Below are 24,151 nucleotides of genomic sequence, written 5' to 3'. Positions count from 1 at the left end.
AAATCCTGAAGCAGAACCTTTTAAGAACCACTGATCTAGAGAGTTTTTCCTCGCATAAAAAAAAATGTGATTCTTAATTTGTATGCATCTAAATTCAAATAAACTGCTAATATCTTCCATGCAACCCTTGAACTATTAATTTCTTAATAATGTTGTGAAAACATTGCATAGTGTATGAACGTCTTTAAGAGTAGCAAAAAAATTAATGAGAGCTATTAGTCTCCTTGACATCTTTGCAAATCATCTGCATCAACTGTTACCATTTCAGAATGCCTCTAGTTTAATGACAAATCCAGACTCTTTGTACTGATGAGGTACATACTCTCACTCACTCACTGACCTCCACACACACACACACACACACACATACAGTTTAGCCATCTCTTGATCTAAGGGGCTCCCATTCTCACAAAGTGGGTTAAATACAGCCCATTTAGCTCACGGGGTAATGCCATCTCCACTGCTTTTCTTGAAAAGAAGAGGTGGGTTAAAGAAAAATCCAATTCACATTCACAGCCAAAGAAACGGGACACTAGAGTCTGAGTGGGGAAAAGACTTGGCTATGAGTGGATCTGTGTATTGACTGAAACCACATGAGTTGCTGAACCAGGACATAATTTAGAACATCCTTCTACACTCTTAGTTTCTTCTAAAAGAAATGGTAATACCAAAGGGAAAAAATTTCCAAGTTGCAGTTCACACACAAAAATAGTGGATGTTGATTCTAACTGCCAAGCTTGAAAAAAGAAAAAGCACCATTAAAAGCATGCAAATCTGAAAATAGTGACAAAATGATTAATTTCTGGGTGAACTTTTCCTTTAAATAAGCACTGCCATTCACCTACAAGAATGTTGCTGCTGGCTAAAAGGTCAGGCTTCACACATGCATCACGCCCTTCCATCAAACACACCATAGATCATCTGTGTAAAAAGTCAATGAAAACTCAAAGACTTCTATGTTGTAATGATTAAGTTTTATCCATGTCATGAAAAATGAGGCATTACGTTCATTTTAAAATATGATTAACAAATACGTTACTACCGTGCGTGCGTGTTCAAAGGAGTCAGCAAAACATGTTTAGGCAGAAACATAAATCTAGCATCAAAACTTGCATTTAAAGTCATCATGTCATATCATGTTTAATCCACCCTTTTTAACCTCTTCAACAAATTTCCAACAATAAGTTATTCCATGATGGAAATGCAAAACAAAGTTGATGCTTTTTTCTGAAGGGGATGTAAATGCTATTAGATCATCAATCCAACAAGAAACAGATGAGACATTTATGTAATAAAGTAACTAATTATAAAGAAAAATCAATCAAAAAGGTGTCAGAATCACCAAGTCCAAATATATAATAAAAAGAGAAAAAAACAATACAAACTTTTTCTTTTGCAACCAAAGTCCAAATATATAATAAAAAGAAAAAAAATACAAACTTTTCTTTTTCTATTGCTAAAGTATCAACTTTTATAGAACTATAGCATACAATGAATTTCAAATATGCAATTGGTTTTGTTAATTTTAAAAAGTTGGTCTAACTAAAGCACTGCACAGAGAACAGGTCATGGAGGTTATTTGGTCTCCAGGTATCAGAGCACGGAGAAAGCTTTGTTTTGTGTAAAAGCGTATTGTTACTTGCAACCGCAGAGCTCTCAACAGGACTTTCCTGCCTCCTGTCGCTTAGGCATCCATATACAGCAGGTGGGAACCCTTGTTTGCTGTGATTTTTAATGCATAATTTCACTCAGTTATTGAATATCCCGGTTGGGTGTCCTTTTACAGCTGTTCTCCTCCGGCCTGCTGTGCAGCCTCAGGCCACGATCAGTCACAGAGCGACAAAATGATGTCAAGACAAAAGAAAAGTCCACTATGAGGCAAGAAAGCAGTCTGGACTCAGGCAGCCCTAACACAATATCAGTCTCTTATACAAAGTGAAACTGAGATCATTTAAACTACAGAGCAGCTATTTCTCAGCTACCATCAAACAGATATTGACATGGAGTCACAGAGTGAACACTAGAACACTTTTACCTATTAAAAATCATTGGGCACATCAAGAATTTACTACTGCACATAAATCTTTAAATCCAACCAGGGAAATAGAGCTTCAAGGTATCTATTATATGAGATGAAACACTTAAGTATTTTAATGCCTCAATCAAAAATGCAGACGGCACGCTCACAAACTTTGATGCAAGTCTGTCTGTTATCCTTCTATAATGTAATGACAGCAACAGTGATCTCTGTCAATCAAATATTTATAAAGAGGTTCTCAGTTTCTTAGGCCTGCCACACATGACAGCTGTACAGACTTTTTCCTAATTAAATGGTCTGCAGCTGAACTCAGGGGAGAATGATACACATCTGAAGACACTCCATAACTTCCAAAACTACTGTATGGTGCAGATCCCACAAACCACAGCAGAAACTTCAAACAAGTCTAAGCTAATGCTCACAAAATCAGAGAAAGACACACGGATGGAGAAGCACATTTTGGCTTAATGTCTTTATCTAATAACATAGCAAAGATGGAAATTTCAAAGACTGAATTTGAACAAAACATATTTTGATAACATGCACCAGAGAAACATAAGTTAGGAAGATGTGTTAGATATTATGTTGAATTGACAAAAAAGTATTAATTGTGATATTTTTTTATTTTTTAATGCTTGTCATTCTGATGCTTTTGATCAGCTACTACTGTGGATCTACAGAAAATAAAGTCTGTATCTCTCAACTTTGCAAAAAGTTTTGGGACACACGTGCCTGTGGTCCATCTCGCATCCCGTGTGCATCTGTACTGACCTCTCCTCTGCGACGCAGCCGGTGACAGAGCAATGAACACGCAGCAGAGGAACCGCTCCAGAAACGCGAGACACCTGCAACCATGAACCACAGCTGTTTTGTCCATCTTTATCATTTACACTCCAGAAAAGCTTTTCTGTGAAGTGCATTTCTCACTTATACCTTCTTGCCATTTGAGTTTGTAAACCGTATCTGTACCGACAGCTACATGTGACCCTGGTTGGAAGGTGGAGGATTTTCCCGCTTTAGAGTTAGCAGAGCGCTCGCGCCGGTGCAGCAGCAGCTGATGAGAGTGATCCGGGAGCCGCACTGATGAAGGAGACGGAGCGGGAGGACAGCGGCGCACGAACAGTTCACCGGGAATCCGCTGGGTCCTAAAGCCTTCCTGGGCTAACTGGACAACCCACCAGCCCCTGTGACGCCCCGAGCTTCCATATCAAGTACGGAAGCCCTAAGGATCATGTATTTTATGTTTTCTCTTGCTCACTATCTATTAATATTAACCTGTTAATTTAAACGTTACGACGGAGCCCCGCACATCACATGACATGCAGGAAAAATAAAATCGTGTAGGCTAAATGTACTAAAATGGACACACCATTACTATTGCGTTCCCTCGATTTACTTCGTTCGCTCGATTTATAAATAGTGCGCAGGATTTATTAATTGGTTCCCTCGATTTGCTAAATCGTGTGCACGATTAAGCAAATCGAGTGAACGCAATAGTAAATCGTGTGCACGTTTTAGTACATTGAGGGAACGAATTAGTTAATTGTGCACAATTTATTTATTTTTTCTTGCATGTTATGTGCGGGTCTCCATACTACGTTACATTATTAAAACGTGTTAACATTATGCACAGTAATAGTAATATTTTCACTAACACTAAAGATTAATAAATACTTTGAAATATATAGTCTATTGCTCACAGTTAGTTAATATTAGTTAATGCATTTACTTATGTTAACAAATTTGACCTTATTGTAAAGTGCTACAATCCCAATTCACCCAAGAATTTTGTTTGCATTCTTAGCATTATTTACTGTACATTACATTATTTACTGTAAAACATACTGTTTCCCGTGACCTAAACGTAAAGTTGTTTTCTTAAGAACTTGACTCTTTTTATTTCTTTATTATTTTTATTTTAATATCCTAACTGTATTCTTGAGATCTTAAAATGCTTTTGTATTTTCCTGATTCAGAAATACATAACCTATTTGTAAGTGCAATATTGATGACCAAATTGATCAGAAGAATTTTTTTTCTTCTTGTAAGAAACCTAAGTCATGATCACAAGAAAACAAGACAGAAAAAGAGATAAGAACAAAATAAATCATTATTCAAAAAGTGTTCTTTAAAAAAAAAAAAAACCTTTTTATTTTATATTTTTTAGATCAGAATAGATAACTAAATAATGTACAAAATTAAAATTCCTAGGTGAACTAAAATGGTAACATTAGGTAAAATCAATAAATGTATTAGCTTCTGTGAACTAAAAATGAGCAATATATATTTTAAATAATCTTCATAAATGTTAGTTAATAAAAATATAATTTCAATTGTTTGTTCATGTTAGTTCACAGTGCATTAACTAACGTTATTCTTTTTCTAATTTTGTGTAAACAGAGAAAATATATAGTTAAAAAATAATATTACTGTTAATCATATCTGCAAGATTGCAGAAACCTGTGTGGGGGAAAAAACTATGGATTTCTTTGATGACGCTAGATGAGTGTTGCTCATTCACCAAACAGGATGCTCATTTTGTTTGCTGACTACGACTAGTGATGCAAAAGTGAATCGGCATCACCAAAGTGATTTCAAAAAGGTTTCCTAAACAACTCCCTGTCAAACATTGGTCACCAAGTGTATAGTCCTGCTGCAAACTCACACCATTGACTGTGTCAGTTTCACCATATCAGGTTGGCTGAAACAGAGTAATGGTTTGATAATCAGCAAAACCTTACCTACAGTTGTCTCTGCATGTTAAACTTGGATAGCATATTAACAATATGATATCACCTTGTTTGTACTGAGGAAAATTTCGAACTGCCATTAAGAAAAGGGGTCAACGAAAAAAGAAACGAATCTGATCCTGTCTCTGAATGGGAACAATTTCAAATGTGTACAGAGTTCCTCCTATGCTTCCAGCCCTAATTTGTCTCCCAGATGAACTTGTCACCGGCGCTCTTAAGAGAAGCATGACCTGGAGTGCAATTTTAACTTGGGGTTACATGGTGTGCTTGTGCAATGCAAAGGATAAGACGAAGTCCATTATGAGCAGAGTGTTTCTCGTACATAAAAGTTAATCACTTCTCAAATATGTCTGTCACTGTCTGGTATGCTGTCAGCTAGAATGGACTCATAAAATCAGAATCCAGATAAGATGTGTCCAATGAGCGCAAGACGTCGAATTCTTAGGGATTGCAAATGCTCTTTCGTGACCACTCTGGGTAAACATGCTTCTAGACATAGTATGGGATTAAACAAAGACCCTGTTAAGAGTGATCACATAATATTTCAGCTTTCTTTCAAGCTGAACTCAGACCGTACATTCTTTACAACAAGTGCGAGGTAAAAGAACCTGTCGCCCAATCAGATTTATGCACCAGTGTGAAGTGGGTCAATAAGAGTGCAGCTTTTGTTTTCCCAGTCAGGTCAGCTTTCTTGGGAACAGCGGGTCACCCAGAGAGGAAGAGGAACAGACACACACACACACACGCACACCTTTGCATTTGGAAACACCCTCTGGCACACAAATGCATGCATGCATACAGCAGTAAGGCCGCCTCATCAAAGCATCTCCAGCATGTTCTCATTATGAGCACTCTGCACCATGGGTAACCTCTCAGTGAGGAGGAGAGGGAGGATCGCAGAGGAGTCTGATGCTAGTTAATTTTAGTCACTGCCTCTGGAGCTAAAGCTGTGATCAGCAGTTTGTGGACTGTTGTTCAAACACGTTCACAGACCCGGTGAGCTTAGCATTCCTATAAAAGCAAAGAATGCATTAAGAACATGGCAGAGAAATATATGAGTATGTATATATTAAGGTAAATGCAAAATATTCAGCATTTTATCACCATAATCATCCCTTTCTTCTTCACTAACCTACCTTTCCTTTCTTAACTTATATAAGACAGAGGCACGTTAAAGAGTAATGATAAAGAGATTTATGTTTAAACTGGCATTTTTATCATTATAAATGTTGTTTATAAATCATTTACAGTCAGTCCCTCTAGTAGAATTAACAGACTCAGCAAAAACAAACTAAAAAGTATGTTAAAAGGTAATAGAACAAAAACAAGTAATGTGTGTAAATAGGTTATTTTCATTGCCATTAAAGTGAATTATCTGAAGATAAGCATAGGAGCCTGAGAAAAAGACTAATTTTAGAAGAAAATTTCAAATGGCACTTAGAGGCTTTTGCATCTGAACCCTTCACATACATATATATATATACACACATATATATACACACACATATATATATATATACACACACTCATCCACCAATTTACAATATGTGTAACATAATATGTTTTCTATCAATTCTGAGAAAAAAAGTCAGAATTGTGATACATAAACTAGCAATTTTGAAAAGAAAAGCCAGAATTGTATATAAAATGTTGCAATTTACTTTTTTTCTATTCGCAGTCGACCATCTGGATCACACAGTGTGTTTTCCATAAGCTAAAAAAGATGCTTACTATGTCAGGAACGTACTAATTTTGATTTCAGGAAGGACTTTAGACCTAGAAAAAAATATAAACAACAGATTTTTGGCAACCAACCTTAAGGGAGCAGATTTCCTTCACAGATGAAAGAATCTAAACAATGTTTAAAGAGTGAAGCCATGTATTTAAAAAAGGTTGGTAATTTAATCAACAGAGCTAGTAACTAATAACTGAATTAAACAAATACACAACTAGATCAGCCTTTCACAAGACACACACAACTTCTAGAACCAAGACAGCATTTTTTCACAATTAACAGTCATTTCACAGTTCACTAGTTGAGAAGAAAAGCTGTTCTTTCCCAGTCTGGGCATTAATGGGTAAAAGGGGGAAAAAATATTTAGTTTAGTTCTCAAAGTGACATAAACACTTTGGTCATACACCTGAAAAAAAAATAAAAAAGTTATGTTGTATAATCCCCTTACATAGCAATAACCAAAATCAATTATAAGTGCTTTTTTTAATATATATATAACCATTATTTAACCTTTTTATTGTTGTCAAAATGTGAGTATTATAACTTTAAACAACTCATGAGAAGAACTCAATAGGAAAAATGCAAAATCTAACCACTTTCATATGGTTTTTCATTGCTGGAAAAAAAAAACTTTTCATGTTGAAAATATCTTGACTTAATCGAGCCATAAGACACACAGGCATGCATGTGCTTGCAGCTAAACAATTTTCAAATATTTCAAACATAAATGCGTTTTACACTGAGCTTTTGTGCATCAAAGAACAAACGGGGTCAAGATCGTTTTACAGTTTGTTCCACCTGTCAAAAAGCTGTTAAGACCCAAGTTGTAGTTGGTTTACACCCGGTGATAGAACATCCTTATCTTGTCTGTCAATTTTGCTCAGAAAACATGCTTCATTGTACTCATCCATGTCCCCCAGCTAAGCTCCAATCATTTCCCTCTTGATTTGTATTGTGCTGCTGTTTTGCAGAAATAATCTGCAGTTCTGTTTCAAACATAGGCCCCTTTGACTTAATTCTATTCGGGAAAGTCAATCATCAAAGACTCTTCTGTTTAGAGATGAATGTGTCTGGTCTAGTTATGGATGTTTTTTTCTGTCAAGAGTGGATTTCATATTTAAACTTTTAGAATAGTGACTCAAATTCCACTAATATGTCATTTAAGCTGATGACTGATACATGTATGCTGCTCTGTTCTCAAGGAATTAGGATTGGTTGTGTTATGCCACAGTTGGGACTTGATGCAAAACAGTGGAAAATTTGAAAGTTGTTGTTTTTTGGTCTGACACATTTTTAGCTATGCAGTATGTATATTAGGAATGTAACGATTCACTCAACTCACGATTCGATTCGATTCATGATTATTTTTTTACAAAATTATATTTAAGACAAATTATTAATTAAATGTGTCCTTTTATTATTGCTTTGACAAAATGCTGTACATTTCTTTGTGAATTTGAAATATAACACTATAAAACTATACTAATATTGCATTTGCTCTTTTGTTGGTTTTGATTGCTTCTATTGTCCTCATTGAGGACAAAATTTAAATAGAATGTAAATGTAAATAACACAACTAAATTGAAATTTTAAAACAAGCCAGAGATCAAATAAATAAGTAACACAAATAAAAGAAATCTCTTCATATAAACAAAATAAGGCTTCGTCTGTGCTCTTTCCTTTTAGAATTAGAGGCAACCACTGCATTTTAATCATGATCCAAACAAAGATGCTGCATACATACAACATAAGCACTTTTTAATCTAAATTAGATTGTAGAATTTCAAAATCTGAAGCAAAAACAGAATGATTTTACTTCAATTTTGTGAAACTATTCATAAAAATATATCTGCATGGAAACAGAAACAGCAGACGAGTTGAATGAGATGCAGATTCACTCTCTGCCAGCAGGTGGAGCTGAAAGCATTTACTTGGTTACCGCTGTAAACAAAGCAGCGTTGCACTTATTAACTTTAATATGCATTATACAGAGGCAAGATGAAAAGAAAAAATACCATCTAAACTTCTCTAAAGACAGTAAATTCCCCTCAAACAAACATTCATAAAAACTCTTCCCCCTAAATGAATCGCTATTTGTTTAGCATCTCAACCGATTTGAATCGTCATATATTTGAATCGATTTTCAACCGGCTCGCGGTTAATCGTTACATCACTAATGTGTATTCATTTAGTATTTGCAGAAAATCCCTTTGTGTTATTGGAACGCTGAAGCTAATGTTTAAAAGACTGAGGTCAGTTAGAAAATGTTAGTTTTTTTACAGATGAATACTTTCAGTAAGGATGCATTAAATGGCAAAAAGTGACAGTGAAGACATTTAAAATGATACAAAATAAAAATTTAATTAGTTGAAATAAATATAAATGTTACAAAAATTGTTTCAAATAAATGCTGTTCCTTTAAAAGTTCTATTTATCAAAGTATCCTGAAAATTGTTCTCAGTTTCCGCACAAACACTAAGCAGCACATCTTGTTTCAACATTAATAATAATAAATGTTTTCTGAGCAACAAATCAGCATTGGAATGATTTCTGAAGGATCATGTGACACTGAAGCCTAGAGTAATGGCTACTGAAAATTCAGCTTTGCTGTCATAGGAATAAATTACATTTGAAAATATATTTAAATAGAAAACTGTTTATTTAAATTGTAATACAATTTCACACTACTACTCTTTTTACTGTATTTTTGATCAAATAAACAGCCTTGTTGCACATAAGAGACTTGCATTTTTATTATTCACAGTATGCCTTAAACTATGGATCTAGGGCCACACTTTTAGTAATTTGGGTGAGGAAATGGCTAACAGTGACATTCATGAAAGAATCCTGTTATCTGATTGTGGAATCAGAGGGGATATCGTTGACTTAAATCCAAATGATTGCACAGATTTAAACTGAACAGAGATGACATTGCTGAATTCAATGATGAACTGCCTTTAACTGTCATTTTGCATTATTGACACACTGTTTTCATAATTAATGTTGTTCAGTTGCTTTGACACAATCTGTTTTGTTTAAAGCGCTGTATAGAAAAAGGTGACTTGACTTGACAAGTCACAGGATTGTTCTGGTTTTGTTCCTCGCTCTGGAAAGAAAAAACTGTATTTAACAAGGAGTGTTCATTGATGGTTGCTTAATCATGTAGTGTTAAAAAGACATTGAAATTTGCTATACATCATGAACAACAAATCATGTTTGATAACATTTTCTGAATAAGCAACATAACCAAAACTGGGTCAGAGAATGTTTGTGAAAAACTCAGAAATGAAATGTTGAATTATTGTGATTAAACAAAATATTTAACAAAAAACCGGACAGAAGGTCATGAATACTCTCGATGGAAGCACCTGAGTGGAATCTGCATTATTTGGCTCCAGGTGCTCCTGCTGACTGCCTTGTTCACACATGTAGACCAGCATACCTTCAGCTACCACCCAAGACCTCAACTTCTGTGCCTGGAGGCAGGTAGTTAGTGCTGTCCAGGGCTCACAAGGCCATTAAAATTCCTGACACCTTCCATTCGGCTCATCTTGCACCAGTAAGGGTAGAAGCCACGCATTGGCACCTAGACTGTGGAAACAAATTAACTATTAAATATACAAAGTGTAAAAACCAATTTATAAAGAATTAAAGCGAATCATTTTAATGAGGCAAATAGACACCGGAAGTGCTCGTCATACCACATTTCAAGCATTGTTCAAATAAGTCCAAGCTAGATAGAGAAAGATGGAAGAAAAGAGAAAAAGATTTTGGAAGATCATGCCACCAAAGGATCATTCCTTTGTGATGGTACCACGAGGTACGAAGTTTTTACATCATTTATTAGTGAATGTTAATGTTGATTTCCACATATGCTAATACATGATTATTTCAGGTCACAGACATTAGCATTAGTTAATTTAATTGACACATGAAATGTGAATTAATCCTGAAAATTATTATTTTATATACTTATATTTTATAATACACATATATAATAAGATAAACTGTAATTTAGATCAATAAAATTAAATTAACATTAAAATCCAAAAGCTTCAAGTCAATTAACCTTATTGTGAAGTGTTAAACTTAAATCTTTCTTTAAAAAGTAAAATGATTATTTTAAAGTGTTTTCTACTGAAAATGTCGCCTATAAAACAAGCAACAATGAATTTTAGAATAGCTAAAATAAAACAATGAAGCAGGACTATTAAAAGACGGACCAAAGGAAGGACTGACAAAGTCTGACAACTGCTGCATAGCTCCTGATTCTTTATCACCACACAGTGGCTGCTAAATGAACTGCATGACTATCACTTCATTTGTGAACAATCTGGCCTACTACAGTGTATTCTTTATTCAGATTAAAGAGACTGTGCTTTAAATGTGAACATGTTTAAACAAAGGAACATCTAGGCAGACAGTTCGTAATGACTCGGCTCAGACAGACACCTTCCAGCTGTAATGTTTCCTGGCAAAAAAAACAACAAGCAAGTAGAGACAGGGCACTGCAGGCATTTAGCATCCAGGCAGAATTCTAAACCTTGTGTAAATTCATTTGAATTGCTAGAGCTGTGCAATTGTCTGACATATATGCATCAGCTGTTTTCTTTCAACACAGTAGATCAGCAGGATTAATTTTTGTGCTCTTGCGATTTGCAGAGGTAGTAATATTAAATGACAGCTTGGCTCTGCTGTAGATCAGCGAGGTCGTATAGGAATAGACTTGCCAGGCTCAATCTGAAATCATGAGGAAACAGTGAGGTAGATGTAGGAAAAACAAACAGTGAAAAACGTGAAACTGAGAGGTCATGCCAGGCTTATATGTCACTCTGACTTAGCGATTCACAGGTAAACGCTGTCATGACAAGAAACCAGCCATTTGATGTGCTGAGGCTCCAGCGTCTAAAATACATGAACCAACTGAAGTGACAGCAAGAGAAATTCATTCATCATTAGATCTTTAAAAAACATTCTTTCACACGGTGCTTTGAACAATGTCAAAGTCAAACGTGCTCACTTGCAAAAGAAGTGCAATTAATGGAAGAGACATGCATATTTTCACAAATATTGAGACATTTTCTTGGCATTCTGATATCCTTTGGTAAAGATGTGCTGCTGTAGACATTCAGCATTCATGTCTATTCATGTTTCAGAAGGCAATCGGAGAAAGTATTTGGAGCCCGGGGAAACTCTCTATGTTTTCCGTTTAGTAATTTACCAACTTCTTCCATCCCATGAAATGTCAAAAATGTTATTCATCACATTTCTTAGACCTGTGAAAATCTGCTAACTGCATATAACACTGGGTCATTAGATACATAGCCAAGTGGTTTCTATGGTGCCTTTCACACATTCATTAGATTCTTATCTACAATAACACATTCTGTGATTTTTTAAGCCAATAACATTTCCCCACATCGGAAATTATTTGTTGTTTGGAATAAAATGGCTGTCTTGCTAAACCCTAAATAATATTTTCACAATTAATACATGATCACATAAAATGTGATTGAAATAACAATCATTTGTAAGCATTAACTGTTAAAAAGCAATGTATATTCTTGATTTTGTGTTTTTCTCTTGCTCTTCAGTAAAACTGTTGTCTCCTCTTGTAAAAAGATCAAGTAAGTACAATAGTTTTGGAAAAGAAACAACAAAATAATGTTAGAGACAAATTATAAAAGATATACTCCCAGCAGCAGTACCGTGATTGAACACATTCAGCAAGAATAACTGCAGTAACAGAGGAATAATGAAAATTGAAAATTATATAAGTTTTGTCTATGAACAACATTCATTTCTTGACTGTAGTGAAATCAGATTTGCTACTTGCCCCAATCACTCTTCGGAACTAAACCATCTGAAAAAAATTGTGTATAAAGGCATTTTACACTTTTTAACTTCATAACGTATCTTCATCTCTGTGCCTCTATCTATTACATGCTTGGTTATCATAGATAAACCAATGTTTTCTAAGAAAAGGAGACATCACTTGTTGGTGCAGCGGCCACCTTTGTAAATAAATGGCTTGAAATATATTTGGATAGTTCTAGCAGATTTGCAAGACACAACATGTCAGAGCCGGTCAGGAGAAAGCTGCTTATAAAGCAATGACAACACTTTTTAAAATGAGAAATCATAAGAAATCTTCTACCTGGATACAAAAGAACTTTGTGAGACATTTGTGGGTTTGCTTCAAATGTAAAACTTCAGTTTGATATGTAAGTCTAACAAGAAAATAAATGACTGATTATTGGGGGACAGACAGATTCTCATTTTATTATTTGGAATCAGCAGGTAAAAGGTTCCAGACAAAACTGTTAAGGCAGCATGTGAATAAGGAGTGTATTTTTAAAATAAGCTAACTGGGTATGGACAGCTGTGGCCGTTCTCCTGCCAGCAGAGGGAAGGAGAGAGCTGTTAAGTGCTCTGCTTGCCATTATCAAACCACTATAAATAATTGACAAACAAATTGTTATTTATTTTTATCAAACTGCAACAGTAAACAAAGTTAAAAAGTTACAGTGAAAGCAACAGCAAAGTTATTATTAAAAATACATTTCTATTATTATTTCAAACATTAGCTACAAAAAAGGGGGTTATAATCAGAATCAGAATCAGAAAGAGCTTTATTGCCAAGTATGCTTGCACATACAAAGAATTTGTTTTAGTGACATAAGCTTCCAGTACACAGAGACAACAACACACAGACCAAAAATATTTGCTAATAAATAAGTTGTATAAACATTTGTGCTATAAATGATAATGGAATAGGATTGAGTAAGATGCAGGGATGTATTAGGATGGAGGGGTAACAGATAAATATAAGGATATTGCACATTTTTATTTCATAAGTGAGGAACATTTAACATTCATGAGGTAGATATTTATACAACTGATGGTGAATTTAGGCTTTTCTACAAACAATCTACAAGTTCCAAGTCTCATATAGAAAGTATCAAAAGTGGAATTTACATTTATAAGCTTACGCTACTGTAGAATACTTCTAAATGTCAACAAAATTAACTCTCTTCAGATTACTGGTCTATTTAAATTTCATTCTTTTTCTACCAAAAAAAAAAAAAAAACAGGCCACATATACTGATGACCCTATACATCTACATTTGGTTGGTAAGTAGCAAATTGTATTCATATTCAACATAAATAAAGCTTTTACTCAAACTTCTTGTTTTAATGGAAAATACATCAACACGAGAACAACTGGGCTTTATCAGCCACGCATAGCTATTAACAGACTCTCAATGTTGTTTTTACAATTATTCCTTTTGCACTGTCCATATTGCAACAGGTTGCAAATACATAAAGAAACGACGCACTTGCTAATATCTTCTTTACCAGCTGGTGTGGAATTTGGAAGTTTCAAAAAGAGGACCGCTAATCCCTGCAGGTTTTCACAAAGTGGCTTGTACAAACCGTTTCATTGCCAGGATGCTGGTTTCAGGGTTCAGGGTAAGATCAGATTACTTCCAATGGCTGAAATCAGAGGAGGTAGCTTTGAGCCTGTGAGATGTGAGCCTCTAAACAGCTGAGGGGTCACTGCTCTCCGTGTTCACCCTCACACATTCATAAGCCCAATCACACGTGCATGCAACTCCCCTCTGGATCTGTTCTTTGAACGCTTCATTCTTAGATATTTCCACAAAGGCATTTCACAGTTGCTCAGTTTATCAAAGGACAATTCCCTGTACCTTTTCTGACAATGAAATGCACTATGCTTTTTCGAAATAACAATATTGGCTATTGTCACACCAGTTGAGTGCAGCAACATTACAGAATTTGCATCAAATGTTGTTGTGTTGTTTTTAAACAGGCCAGAGTAATTGTGTTCAGAATACTTGTCTTAGTAATTTGTAGGCCTACACCTCTACTAAGGCTGATGACAGATCCCATAAAATTATGGCCATTACCAGGAATCCTCTGCAGGCTCTGAATGCTTTTGGATGGCGCTGATTCCACACACAAAAAAGAAAGATCTGAACATAAATGCTGAAAGTTTTCAGGAGGCCAGAAGGCTACTGCCCTTCTCCTTAAGTTTTATTGCAAGGTCTCAAGTAAGTCAAGCAATCTGCTCAGGACGAGCCATCCGACCTATCTTTAGCCACTGCGAGCAAGTGAATGGAGAGCCTGACTTATCTTCACTGCTGTCATCGAGGCTGCCAGTATTTTTAGGGGACAGCAGCAGCTGCAAAAGCATTTAACGGCCTTCTACGAACAATGACACTAGGGGTGTCTCAGGACTAAACGCCACACAGATTGTGGGACTGCTGGAGCGTTCTAAGGAAAGCTGTCTTATAAGGCTAAAATCATCTTGAAAGGGGCATGTAAAAGCTTTGGCAAAATGGGCAGGTGACACTGACTAGATGTTAATGAGGAGGACTTACCGCAACTAACTTACCAAAGTGGAAAAGGATTATTCTTTTTTTTTTATACCACTACCACTGGAAGTGAGGGCCAGTGAAGCAGGAGAAGCTGGTTGCCACGGAATGTATATTGACAGTTGTCTCTAAGGACTGAAGAGAGGTAGGATATGTTTGTTACAAAGTGCAGTTTCCCTGAGGTCAAAGGTCAGTCTAATTAAATTAGGAACACAAACAGAAGGTTAATCTCCTTTTAAAGTCCTAAGGGAAATCGTAGATGCTGTACATTTAAACCTTTAACATTAATGGCAATTGATTATATTATAAGAGCATCTTCCCTGTTTGTTTCTTTCTACTACGAGTTCTTTAATGTTGACCTGAACACCCGTTTTCTTCATTTGGACAATACAATATACACACTATGCAGTGGATATATATAGTAGGAGTAAATAGTAATAGGGTTAGTGTGTTGTAGGGAGATTTTTATAAGGTAGTTTATGTGTGACTTATATCATGTGTTGTTGTCTTGTTTGTAGCGTAGCACAAACCTCAATGCGTAGCATGATGAATAACCAGCAGACGTTTAAGTTTCTGAAGAGGACACCGGATCGTTTTCCTGAAGTTCACTGTGCGTCATAGATTCCCAGGACTAGCGATTCATGTGTTCTGCCATCCTAAAACAGATAAACTAGCTCTGGCGTATAAACATTCCCTGTACACTTCAGAGGCAAAACATGCAGCGTGATTGAAATTGAGAAGCCACACTTAAATATATATATCATATGAGGGCATTTTAACCAACATGGTCTGGATTGCTTCATATGCAACGGAGGATATTTTCAGAGGAAGATATCACTTAAAACTACAGATGAAGTGTTTCTTTCTTGAAACTTATGACAAACAAACTAATTTTGACAATGACATTTAACACCTAAATTTGTCACTGCATTTGCTAAAAGGGGTGTGAGAGAGGCAAGCATATTTTGACCGAGAGGTCCCCATGGGGTGTGTCCTGCATGAGTGTGTGAGACCTGTGTTGTATGTGCACGCGTGTTCTGTAGTGTGCTTTGTGATACCTGACACATGCCCTCTCATAGGTCTTTATTTAGGGCATACTATATAAAGCACTTCCCATTGAAATACAGCACCAGCTGTGTTAGTTATGTGTTGTGGTCGCTGTTGCAGTATGGCTAAAAGATGGTTCTCCACTTCTCACACAAGGCATAATATCTAAGAAAGTTCTGGCCATTAATATTCTGGTGTACTACCTTTAATCTGGGGAGAGCTTACACCATAAAATGTTGTTAGTACACACACCAAAACTCAATGAGTTTTTAATGAGACAATAATTTAGCAGACAATTTAAGAATTAGCTAGTTTTTCAAAATTATTGGGACATGAATAGTTTGGTTATTCATTTTTCATTTTCTGAAAAGACAAATATAGTTAGACAATTAATGCTATGAACAGGTCAAGTCTATTTCTGCTTTTAAGTAAAATTAAAAATATAATAATTATGATTCATATGGATCATATGGATTACTTAAAAATGTATAATTCTGCATCCTGTTTACTACCTCAATTGAAATTCAGGATTTTTGACATTCAACTTGATATTTTAGCACATACTGTCTGTATTATCTAAATAATGTATGAAACTGTTTGTTATTATCAGTGCATGAATTAAATGTCATTTTCTTTGTTTCTAATCGGAGACTTGATAAACAGCTGGACAACAAAATTCTTCCAGAGTAATATAGAGACTGAATGCCTGTAGCCTGTCAGTCTGAGTGGAGGTTGGCAAGTGAGCAGGGATGGATGTGTTTGGTGGAGCGCCACGGTTCCTGGCCTACCCTCGTCCTGTGGTAGTACAAAGTGGCACAGATGCAGTTCTGAAATGCCAGATTGGCGGGGATCCCAGACCAGCAGTTATATGGGAGAGAAACAATGAGAAGATTCATCCAGAGGGCAGATACCGGGTGTTTGAAGATGGCAATGTCTATAACCTTATCATAACTTCTGTGACAATGGAGGACAGCGGGCAATACATCTGCAAGGCCAAGAACTGCATTGGAGAGACTTACGCAGCAGCCACTTTGAAAGTAGAAGGTGAAGCACAGGAGATGGAATTTCGGGAGGAAAACAAGCCCCGCTTCCTCATCAAGCCCCTCTCGACTAGAGTTGGACGAGGAGAGGATGCTGTGTTCTCCTGTAAGCTGTGGGGAAACCCTAGACCAGAAGTGATGTGGGAGAAGGATGGCAAGAAGTTGAATGAGATCTTTGAAAGCACACATTTTGCCATCAGCTATCAGGATGGAGGATGGTTCCAACTAAAGATTTTCAAGACAAGAGCACCAGATGGAGGGGTGTACACATGCAAGGCCAGGAATGAATTTGGAGAGAGTCTGGCAGGAGCTGTGCTGTTGGTGGATGCTGGACCAGGACATGAAGATGAAGGGAACCGTAACGGTTACACTAACGGCCACTGGAAAGCACATCAGGGAAAACAGAGAAGTGGTAGGCAGGTTGCGACAAGGCTGAAAGACGATCCACTGCCAAACTCAGCCAAAGTGAAAATGTTTGCAGTGACAGAAGGGAAACATGCAAAGTTTCGGTGCTATGTAACAGGGAAGCCAAAACCAGAAATATTATGGAGGAAAGATGGGAGACTTATCTTGTCTGGGAGACGGTATCTTTTGTATGAAGACAGGGAGGGTTACTTCACACTTAAAGTTCTCTACTGCAAACAACAGGACAATGGAGTTTATGTCTGTTCTGCTTCAAACACTGCAGGGCAAACCCTGAGTGCTGTACACCTTATCATCAAAGGTAAGAGCCATCTGACTTTGGATATGATCAGTGCAGATCAACACAAGTGATCTATTATATATCAAAAAATTTGGCATAAACTTTATATGGCCTGTACAATTAAGGATCCAGTTGCCAACTGTTATGTTGAGCATTTGGTACTCTAATCAGCAGTTACTTTTCTGATGATTTAATTGAATGAAATGCATCAAGGGAGCTTTAAAATTACCTGACCTGGCCAAACTCATTAACATGAAACAGATTCCACCCAGTCCTATATCTGCAAAGTCACTTAGGCTTTGAAAGGGCCTGAGGCCCACACACGTGATAGAAATCTCTGGAGGCAAGCTCATATTTCTCACATGGACCATCAAACAGTCAAAACTGATTGCTTTGCATGACTATATTGTATCAGAGCCAGGCAACTCCATAAAGCTCAAAAGGCTTTCAAGTCACCAGGTCTAAACCGAAGGTATGTCTACTAAAGCAAGCATTACGAGACAAAATAATAATAATTATAACAATACTGTCAGGGATGACATTTACTCTTTTAGTCATAATTCTTAAAGCTATATACTTTTTAGTAAGGTACAATAAAACATGAAACATGAAAAAGATAAATAAGAAACAACAATTCTAAAATGTTAAATCATTGTTTTTAAATCAAGTTTTCATGCATTTTATCTTGAAGTTAAGCCTAACTGCACTGGCAGATTTTTGGAACTTTAAAAAAAAACTTATGCAGGGTTGCCTCTCAAGTAAATTTATAGTTTTTTAAGAATTGTTATATATTTTAAACAAGAACATTTGACATAATCTTCACTTCGGTACACATAGTATACCAATTACTTTCTAAAATGTATGAGAAAGTATGAAAAAAACAACATCATTCCTGATTTCAGATTACCTCATTAGCACATAAGGCATCAATATCAATGCTGGTAAAGGCTAATCTATGCAAAGCATGGTCTTTCTGGTTAGTTGATGGTTAGTTAGTTAGAAAGCATATTTGGACATCAAGCACAAAACAATCCAAAACAAACAATATGCTGGTCAGTGTTAGCGGTGTAGGTATCTGATACTTTGCAACTGCATCTCTGCAGAGATAATGCAGATCAATCCATTACTGACATAAAAAAAGCAACACATTTTAAGAACTTTCCTTTTTGGGCTCTTTTCATCTTGTAACAACAGAGCCACCTGTTCGATTTAAGCAACCACTGAATGACTTGCAAGTATGGGAGAGAGACTTGGCTGTTCTTGAGTGTGAAGTTCCTGAGGACTCTGTTCCAATCACCTGGTACTTAGAAGACAGACGACTACAGCCTGGAGCCAAATATGGGATGGAGGAGTGGGGCACAAAGCGACGACTCACAATTCGTGATATTGGAGTTGATGACGATGGGATATATCTCTGTGAAATGGCTGATGGGGGCAGAAGCATTGCTGAGGTAGCAGTCAAAGGTAAAAAAATAAATAAAATATATATATATATATATATATATATATATATATATATATATATATATCAACAACCACTCAATTATTGCTTCTGCCTGGGAAAACCAAATTTTGAGCATTTGCAGCTCTATAAGTTACATCAAATGTACACTTGATGTACTTAATGTAAACTTGCTCTTGAAGGTACCATTGTAAGAAAGCTGCCACGAAAAGTTGACGTTCTAGAGGGGGAAAATGCAGCCTTCTGTGTAGAAGTGGAGGAGGAGGAAATGGACATTCATTGGTACAAAGATGGAACAGAACTAAGGGAAACCCATCAGACCATTATCAAATCCTTTGGAAGGACACACATCTTAGTTTTTGTCAACACCACACCACAAGACTCTGGTATGGTCATGTTCTATGTGGGTAGATCGAAGACGTCATCACAGCTACGGGTGAAAGGTAAGAATTAATCATATGTAAACACACCTCTTTCAGAATGTGAAAACTATTCATTTTCAACTAACTTCTTCTTCTCTTGTGCGAATTTCAGCTGCAAGGCACTGTCCACCAAGCTGTCCAATCGGAGTACAGATTAACACAGAAAGAGCAAATGCAGCCCTCCTTTCCTGGTTTCCAGCACAAGACTCTCGGAAGAATCCACCTTCAGGGTATATAATTGAGAGGCAAGAGGTTGTTGGCTCACAGGAGTGGCTGCAATGTTTGACCACAGACTCTGCAACCTCAGTGGAGATTCTTGGTGACAGCGTTCCATGCGAGGCAGACTACAGATTTCGGATATGCAGTGTCAACAAATATGGAAGGAGTGGGAATGTAGAGTTTCCACGAGCAGTTCACCTTGGTAAGCTCCTATTTAGGGCTATCCATTGCATACACAAAAAAGCACTAACAAATTTCATTCCCAATTCCAGTCCCAGTTGCCAGAATACAAGCACCTCTACAAGACGCTTTAGTGCCAGAGGGCCAGGATGCCTGCTTTACCATTGAGCTGTCTGCCTCAGTTATAGGGACTTGGTTCTTAAATGGAAATCAGCTTCAAGACGATGACCGTTTCTCCATAAGGCGTTCGCGTACACACCAGTCCCTACGCATTCGTGGGGTACGGGACACAGACAATGGAGCAGAGATCACCTTTATTGCCTATGGAATTCGAGATTCTGCTGCTTTGTATATACAAGGTATACACTTAACTTTGCTTTCCTTGCACCAAGATATATTTATAATGATATTAACTGTTCTACTTGTGTTGTTGAACTTGCTGATATATTCTCATCAATCAGCTCCACTGGTAAAATTCACTCCACTTTCTGAAATGGATCGAAACAAGTTTGTGGAGGTTGGCAACCCTATTGTTCTCTACTGTGAGCTGTCAGACCCTGAGGCTCCAGTTCGTTGGTATAAGAATGGTGTTGAACTTCAATCAATGGAAGGTCTGCACATCCAGTCAGAGGGAACAATGAGGAGGATTGTCATCCAATCAGCTGATTTCTCCCACTCAGGAGTTTATAGTTGTGATGCTATTGATGATGTCATCAGGTTTAACGTGGAGGTTGAGGGTGAGTCTTTTCTGTTCTTACTATTCTGTTCTTCAAAGTTGTTAATCAGCTTCATAATGTTGACATGTCGGAAATCTAAGAATGAAGGCATATTTTAATAACATTCATTTGCATTCCTATGAATTAAAATCAAATGAGTGTGTCCAACAATGGAATCTTGCACTTCCAAGTCTCTAAAGTTTACCAAATAATGCTGAACCAACGCACATATAGCTCCACCAGTGAGGTTCTCCATTCTTCCGGACCATGAGAGGAACAAGTCCATTGAAGCAGGCTCACCGATAGCACTGCAATGTGAGCTCTCAGATCCACTCGCCCAGGTCTCCTGGTATAAAGATGGTGTGAAGATTCTACCGCAAAGTGGACTAGACTTCAAGTCCAAGGGCATAAAGAGGCAACTGATTGTCCAGTCAGCTGAATTTTACCACTCAGGGGTGTACAGCTGCAAGACAAGGGGGGATGCTGTACACTTCAATGTGGATGTTAAAGGTGATTAAAATGTTTACTAGTGAATTAAATTACAATTTCATTTTGCCTGACATGTCAAAAGTTGATTAAGAGTAAGATTAAGATTTAGACTAAGACTTTTTTTATATATATATATTAATAATAATGACTATTAAAACTATAAAGTAAGGACACTCTAAAATATCCATAGCTCCACCGGTGAGGTTCTCTGCTGTTCCTGAGGTTAAACGGAGAAAGTGCATTGAACCAGGCTGCCCCATTGTCCTGCAGTGTGAAGTTTCAGACTCTACTGCACAGGTCCAGTGGTACAAAGATGGGTATCAGCTCCTTGTAGAATCTGGAGTAGACATCAAATCAAATGACCGCATGAGAACACTCAGTATTCAATCAGCACACCCTTCTCATGCCGGTGTGTACAGCTGCACAACAAAGGATGATGTCACCGAGTTTCATGTGGAGATACGAGGTGATTTTGGCCAAATTTATTCCTCACTTACAAATTAATTATGTGTTCTTGCAATTATGCCACTAACAATCACTGCTTTCTGTATTGCTCTTTTGTCACATTCTTTAGTACCTCTGTCAAAAAATGTTCTGCTTTAGCTTAAAAATTTTGGATTATCTTTACATTGTCATGATGTTCTTGTATATTGAGTTATTGCATGGTATCTTAAAGCAATAGGTCTTTTAATCTGGTTAATTTCTTGTCATTCTTGATGATTCTGATATAAACCATCATCTGTAGCTGCACCAGTGAGGTTCTCAGCTGTTCCTGAAGTTGAGACGAATAAATGCATTGAAGCTGGTGGCCACTTTGAACTCCACTGTAAGGTCTCAGAGCCTACAGCCCAAGTCAGCTGGTTCCACAACGATATGGAGCTTCAACCCGAGACTGGTTTGGATATTCAGTCAGAGGGAGATGTAAGGACACTGGTAGTCAATCCAGCTGAGCCCAGTCATTCTGGATTGTACCGCTGTGAATCATCCGACGACTCTATCCATTTCACTGTGGATATCAAAGGTGATTTATGACTTTTTGCGAATCTTGTTCATCCAGTAACACATTTGCCAAACTAGGTGCAAACTAACAATCAAGCTTTTTGTTGTCTGTGTCTCTTAGCAGTGATGTTATGGACATGCCTCTCACCATTGCATCCAACTTGTTGGCAGTGATTTGATACAAATGTTACATGTTTTGCATTATTTAACTTGCTTCTTGGCAGATGGTCTGAGAAATCACAGATAGGCAGTCTAGATTACTTTTTAATAAGGGATATTAATTATGTATATTCTTTAATAATGCAACGGATCACCCTTAGACCCACCGGTGATGTTCTCAACATTACCAGACACAGTGAAGAACCAGCTGGTTGAAGCAGACTACTCCACTGATTTGCACGGTGAGATCTCAGATCCAAATGCCAATGTGTGTTATTACAAGGATGGTGTAGGGCTTGTCTCAAAAAGTCAGCCTCATATCAAAACGGAGTGTACCAGGAGGACGTTAGCTGTCAAGACAGCACAGCCCTCTAATTCTGGATGGTACGACTGTCTGAGAACGGGTGATGTCATCCAGTTTAATGTACAAGACCAAGGTGATTTTCAAATATTTGCTTCTAATATACTTAATGTTTTTGTGTGACAACTAACAATTGTGTGCTCTATGTAGCTTTTTTTTTTAAATCTCTTTAAATGTATTCTGACAATGTTACTTGTATGTCCTTGGCTTCAATGGCCATAATTGGTTCTGTCTTTCTGAGTTTAGAAATTAGTCACTTACAATGAATAAAGCATTCCTCTGTCAATGGTCATCTGTAGTGCCACCACCAACATTTTTGGCTGATCCTGAAGTTGAGAAGACCAAATGCACTGAAGAAATGGAACCTGTTCCACCACGTTATGAAATTTCAGATACCACTCCGTATATCAGCGAGACAAAAGAAGAGAAAGTCATGCTTTCTCAATCTGAACTGGAACCTGAATTTGAACCTGATTTGGAACTTGAATCCAAATCTGAATATGAACCAGAAACTGAACCTGAAGTTCACTCAGATGCATCCAGAGGAACAGTAATCATCCACACACCAGAGACATCTCTTTTCGAAGTAAACAGCCAAAAGATACCAGATGATCCCATCCCATTTGAAATGGACCAAGGTGGTTTGCCACTTATTTGTATGCCATTCAGAATTAGGAGCATTAACATGGCTGAAGCAAGTCAGTTATTGTTTTCTTTGTGGCTTTTCTAACAGCAGAACTGTCTCACTATGAGGTGTTCAGTGGTGAGACCTATGATGACTCTGTCCAGTGCACTGTGGATATTAAAGGTGATATAATGCTACCTCAACCCAAGCATTTAACCCAGTGCCTCTGTGCCACTAACAAAGGTGGTTTTAACTATCCAATGGCTCTTTTTGGAGATGCTGGTCCCCTGCATCTTGGTTACCTTCCCAAAACTAATCCATGCTATCATGTCTTTATCCAACATCCAGTTGGTCTGCAAACCCTTCTTCCAAACTAACACTCATTCCATAGACTTACCTATCTTCATTCTTCATTGAAGCACATTTCATTTAAACTTAAACTGTACATGTCTACATTTGCTTGAGTCATCTTGTCCATGTGTCATTCAGAACCATCATCAGGATTGTCTTGACTGAATTATGTTACAGAGAGCTGAAATACAGAATAGATGAGTGAATGAAAGTTGGTGATATGACTTCTTGTGTAATTGTGTTTTGTTTTTAATATGTGTTTTAACCACTGTTTGGCTTGTTTTAGACCACTATTTGATATGGTCATCACTCTTACATTTTTACAATCTTGAAATACTCTTAAAAATTAAAAAGCTTTTCTGACTATGAAGACAGAAAAGAAAAGAACTTCACATTTTCTTTGTGTAAAAAATTCAACTATAGAAGAGTTCCTGAGAACATCAGCAACTGAGGCTG

At 37.0% G+C, this 24,151-nt stretch overlaps 2 protein-coding genes across 9 annotated transcripts in view; one reads left to right on the top strand and one right to left on the bottom strand.

Annotated features, from left to right (window-relative positions):
• Window positions 1-3,180, bottom strand: part of LOC127964824 (collagen alpha-1(XVIII) chain) — a 73,518-nt gene extending 70,338 nt beyond the window's left edge. The window contains exons 1-2 of one of the 3 annotated variants that reach the window (XM_052565207.1): window positions 2,972-3,180; window positions 2,810-2,883 (exon numbers count right to left, since the gene is read on the bottom strand). In XM_052565207.1, coding sequence (XP_052421167.1) covers window positions 2,810-2,883; window positions 2,972-2,982 — 85 coding nt within the window. In that variant the 5' untranslated portion in view covers window positions 2,983-3,180. The remainder of the gene's footprint in view (window positions 1-2,809; window positions 2,884-2,971) is intronic. The other 2 variants (XM_052565206.1, XM_052565210.1) reach the window with 2 other exon arrangements.
• Window positions 3,181-14,726: 11,546 nt separating this feature from the next.
• The window catches only part of LOC127964823 (obscurin-like protein 1), a 30,139-nt gene continuing 20,714 nt past the window's right edge, over window positions 14,727-24,151 (top strand). For 2 of the 6 annotated variants that reach the window (XM_052565200.1, XM_052565198.1), the window contains exons 1-11: window positions 14,727-15,067; window positions 16,620-17,733; window positions 18,907-19,176; window positions 19,357-19,617; window positions 19,709-20,017; window positions 20,088-20,354; window positions 20,457-20,732; window positions 20,946-21,221; window positions 21,391-21,666; window positions 21,946-22,221; window positions 22,520-22,795. In XM_052565200.1, the coding sequence (XP_052421160.1) occupies window positions 16,719-17,733; window positions 18,907-19,176; window positions 19,357-19,617; window positions 19,709-20,017; window positions 20,088-20,354; window positions 20,457-20,732; window positions 20,946-21,221; window positions 21,391-21,666; window positions 21,946-22,221; window positions 22,520-22,795 (3,502 nt within the window). In that variant the 5' untranslated portion in view covers window positions 14,727-15,067; window positions 16,620-16,718. The remainder of the gene's footprint in view (window positions 15,068-16,619; window positions 17,734-18,906; window positions 19,177-19,356; window positions 19,618-19,708; window positions 20,018-20,087; window positions 20,355-20,456; window positions 20,733-20,945; window positions 21,222-21,390; window positions 21,667-21,945; window positions 22,222-22,519; window positions 22,796-24,151) is intronic. The other 4 variants (XM_052565203.1, XM_052565199.1, XM_052565201.1 and 1 more) reach the window with 4 other exon arrangements.

The sequence above is a fragment of the Carassius gibelio genome, chromosome B9, assembly GCF_023724105.1.
Source record: "Carassius gibelio isolate Cgi1373 ecotype wild population from Czech Republic chromosome B9, carGib1.2-hapl.c, whole genome shotgun sequence".
In the NCBI taxonomy this organism is placed as follows: domain Eukaryota; kingdom Metazoa; phylum Chordata; class Actinopteri; order Cypriniformes; family Cyprinidae; genus Carassius; species Carassius gibelio.
The sequence above is the reverse complement of the archived record's forward strand: the minus strand, read 5'-3'. Positions and strand labels throughout refer to the sequence as shown.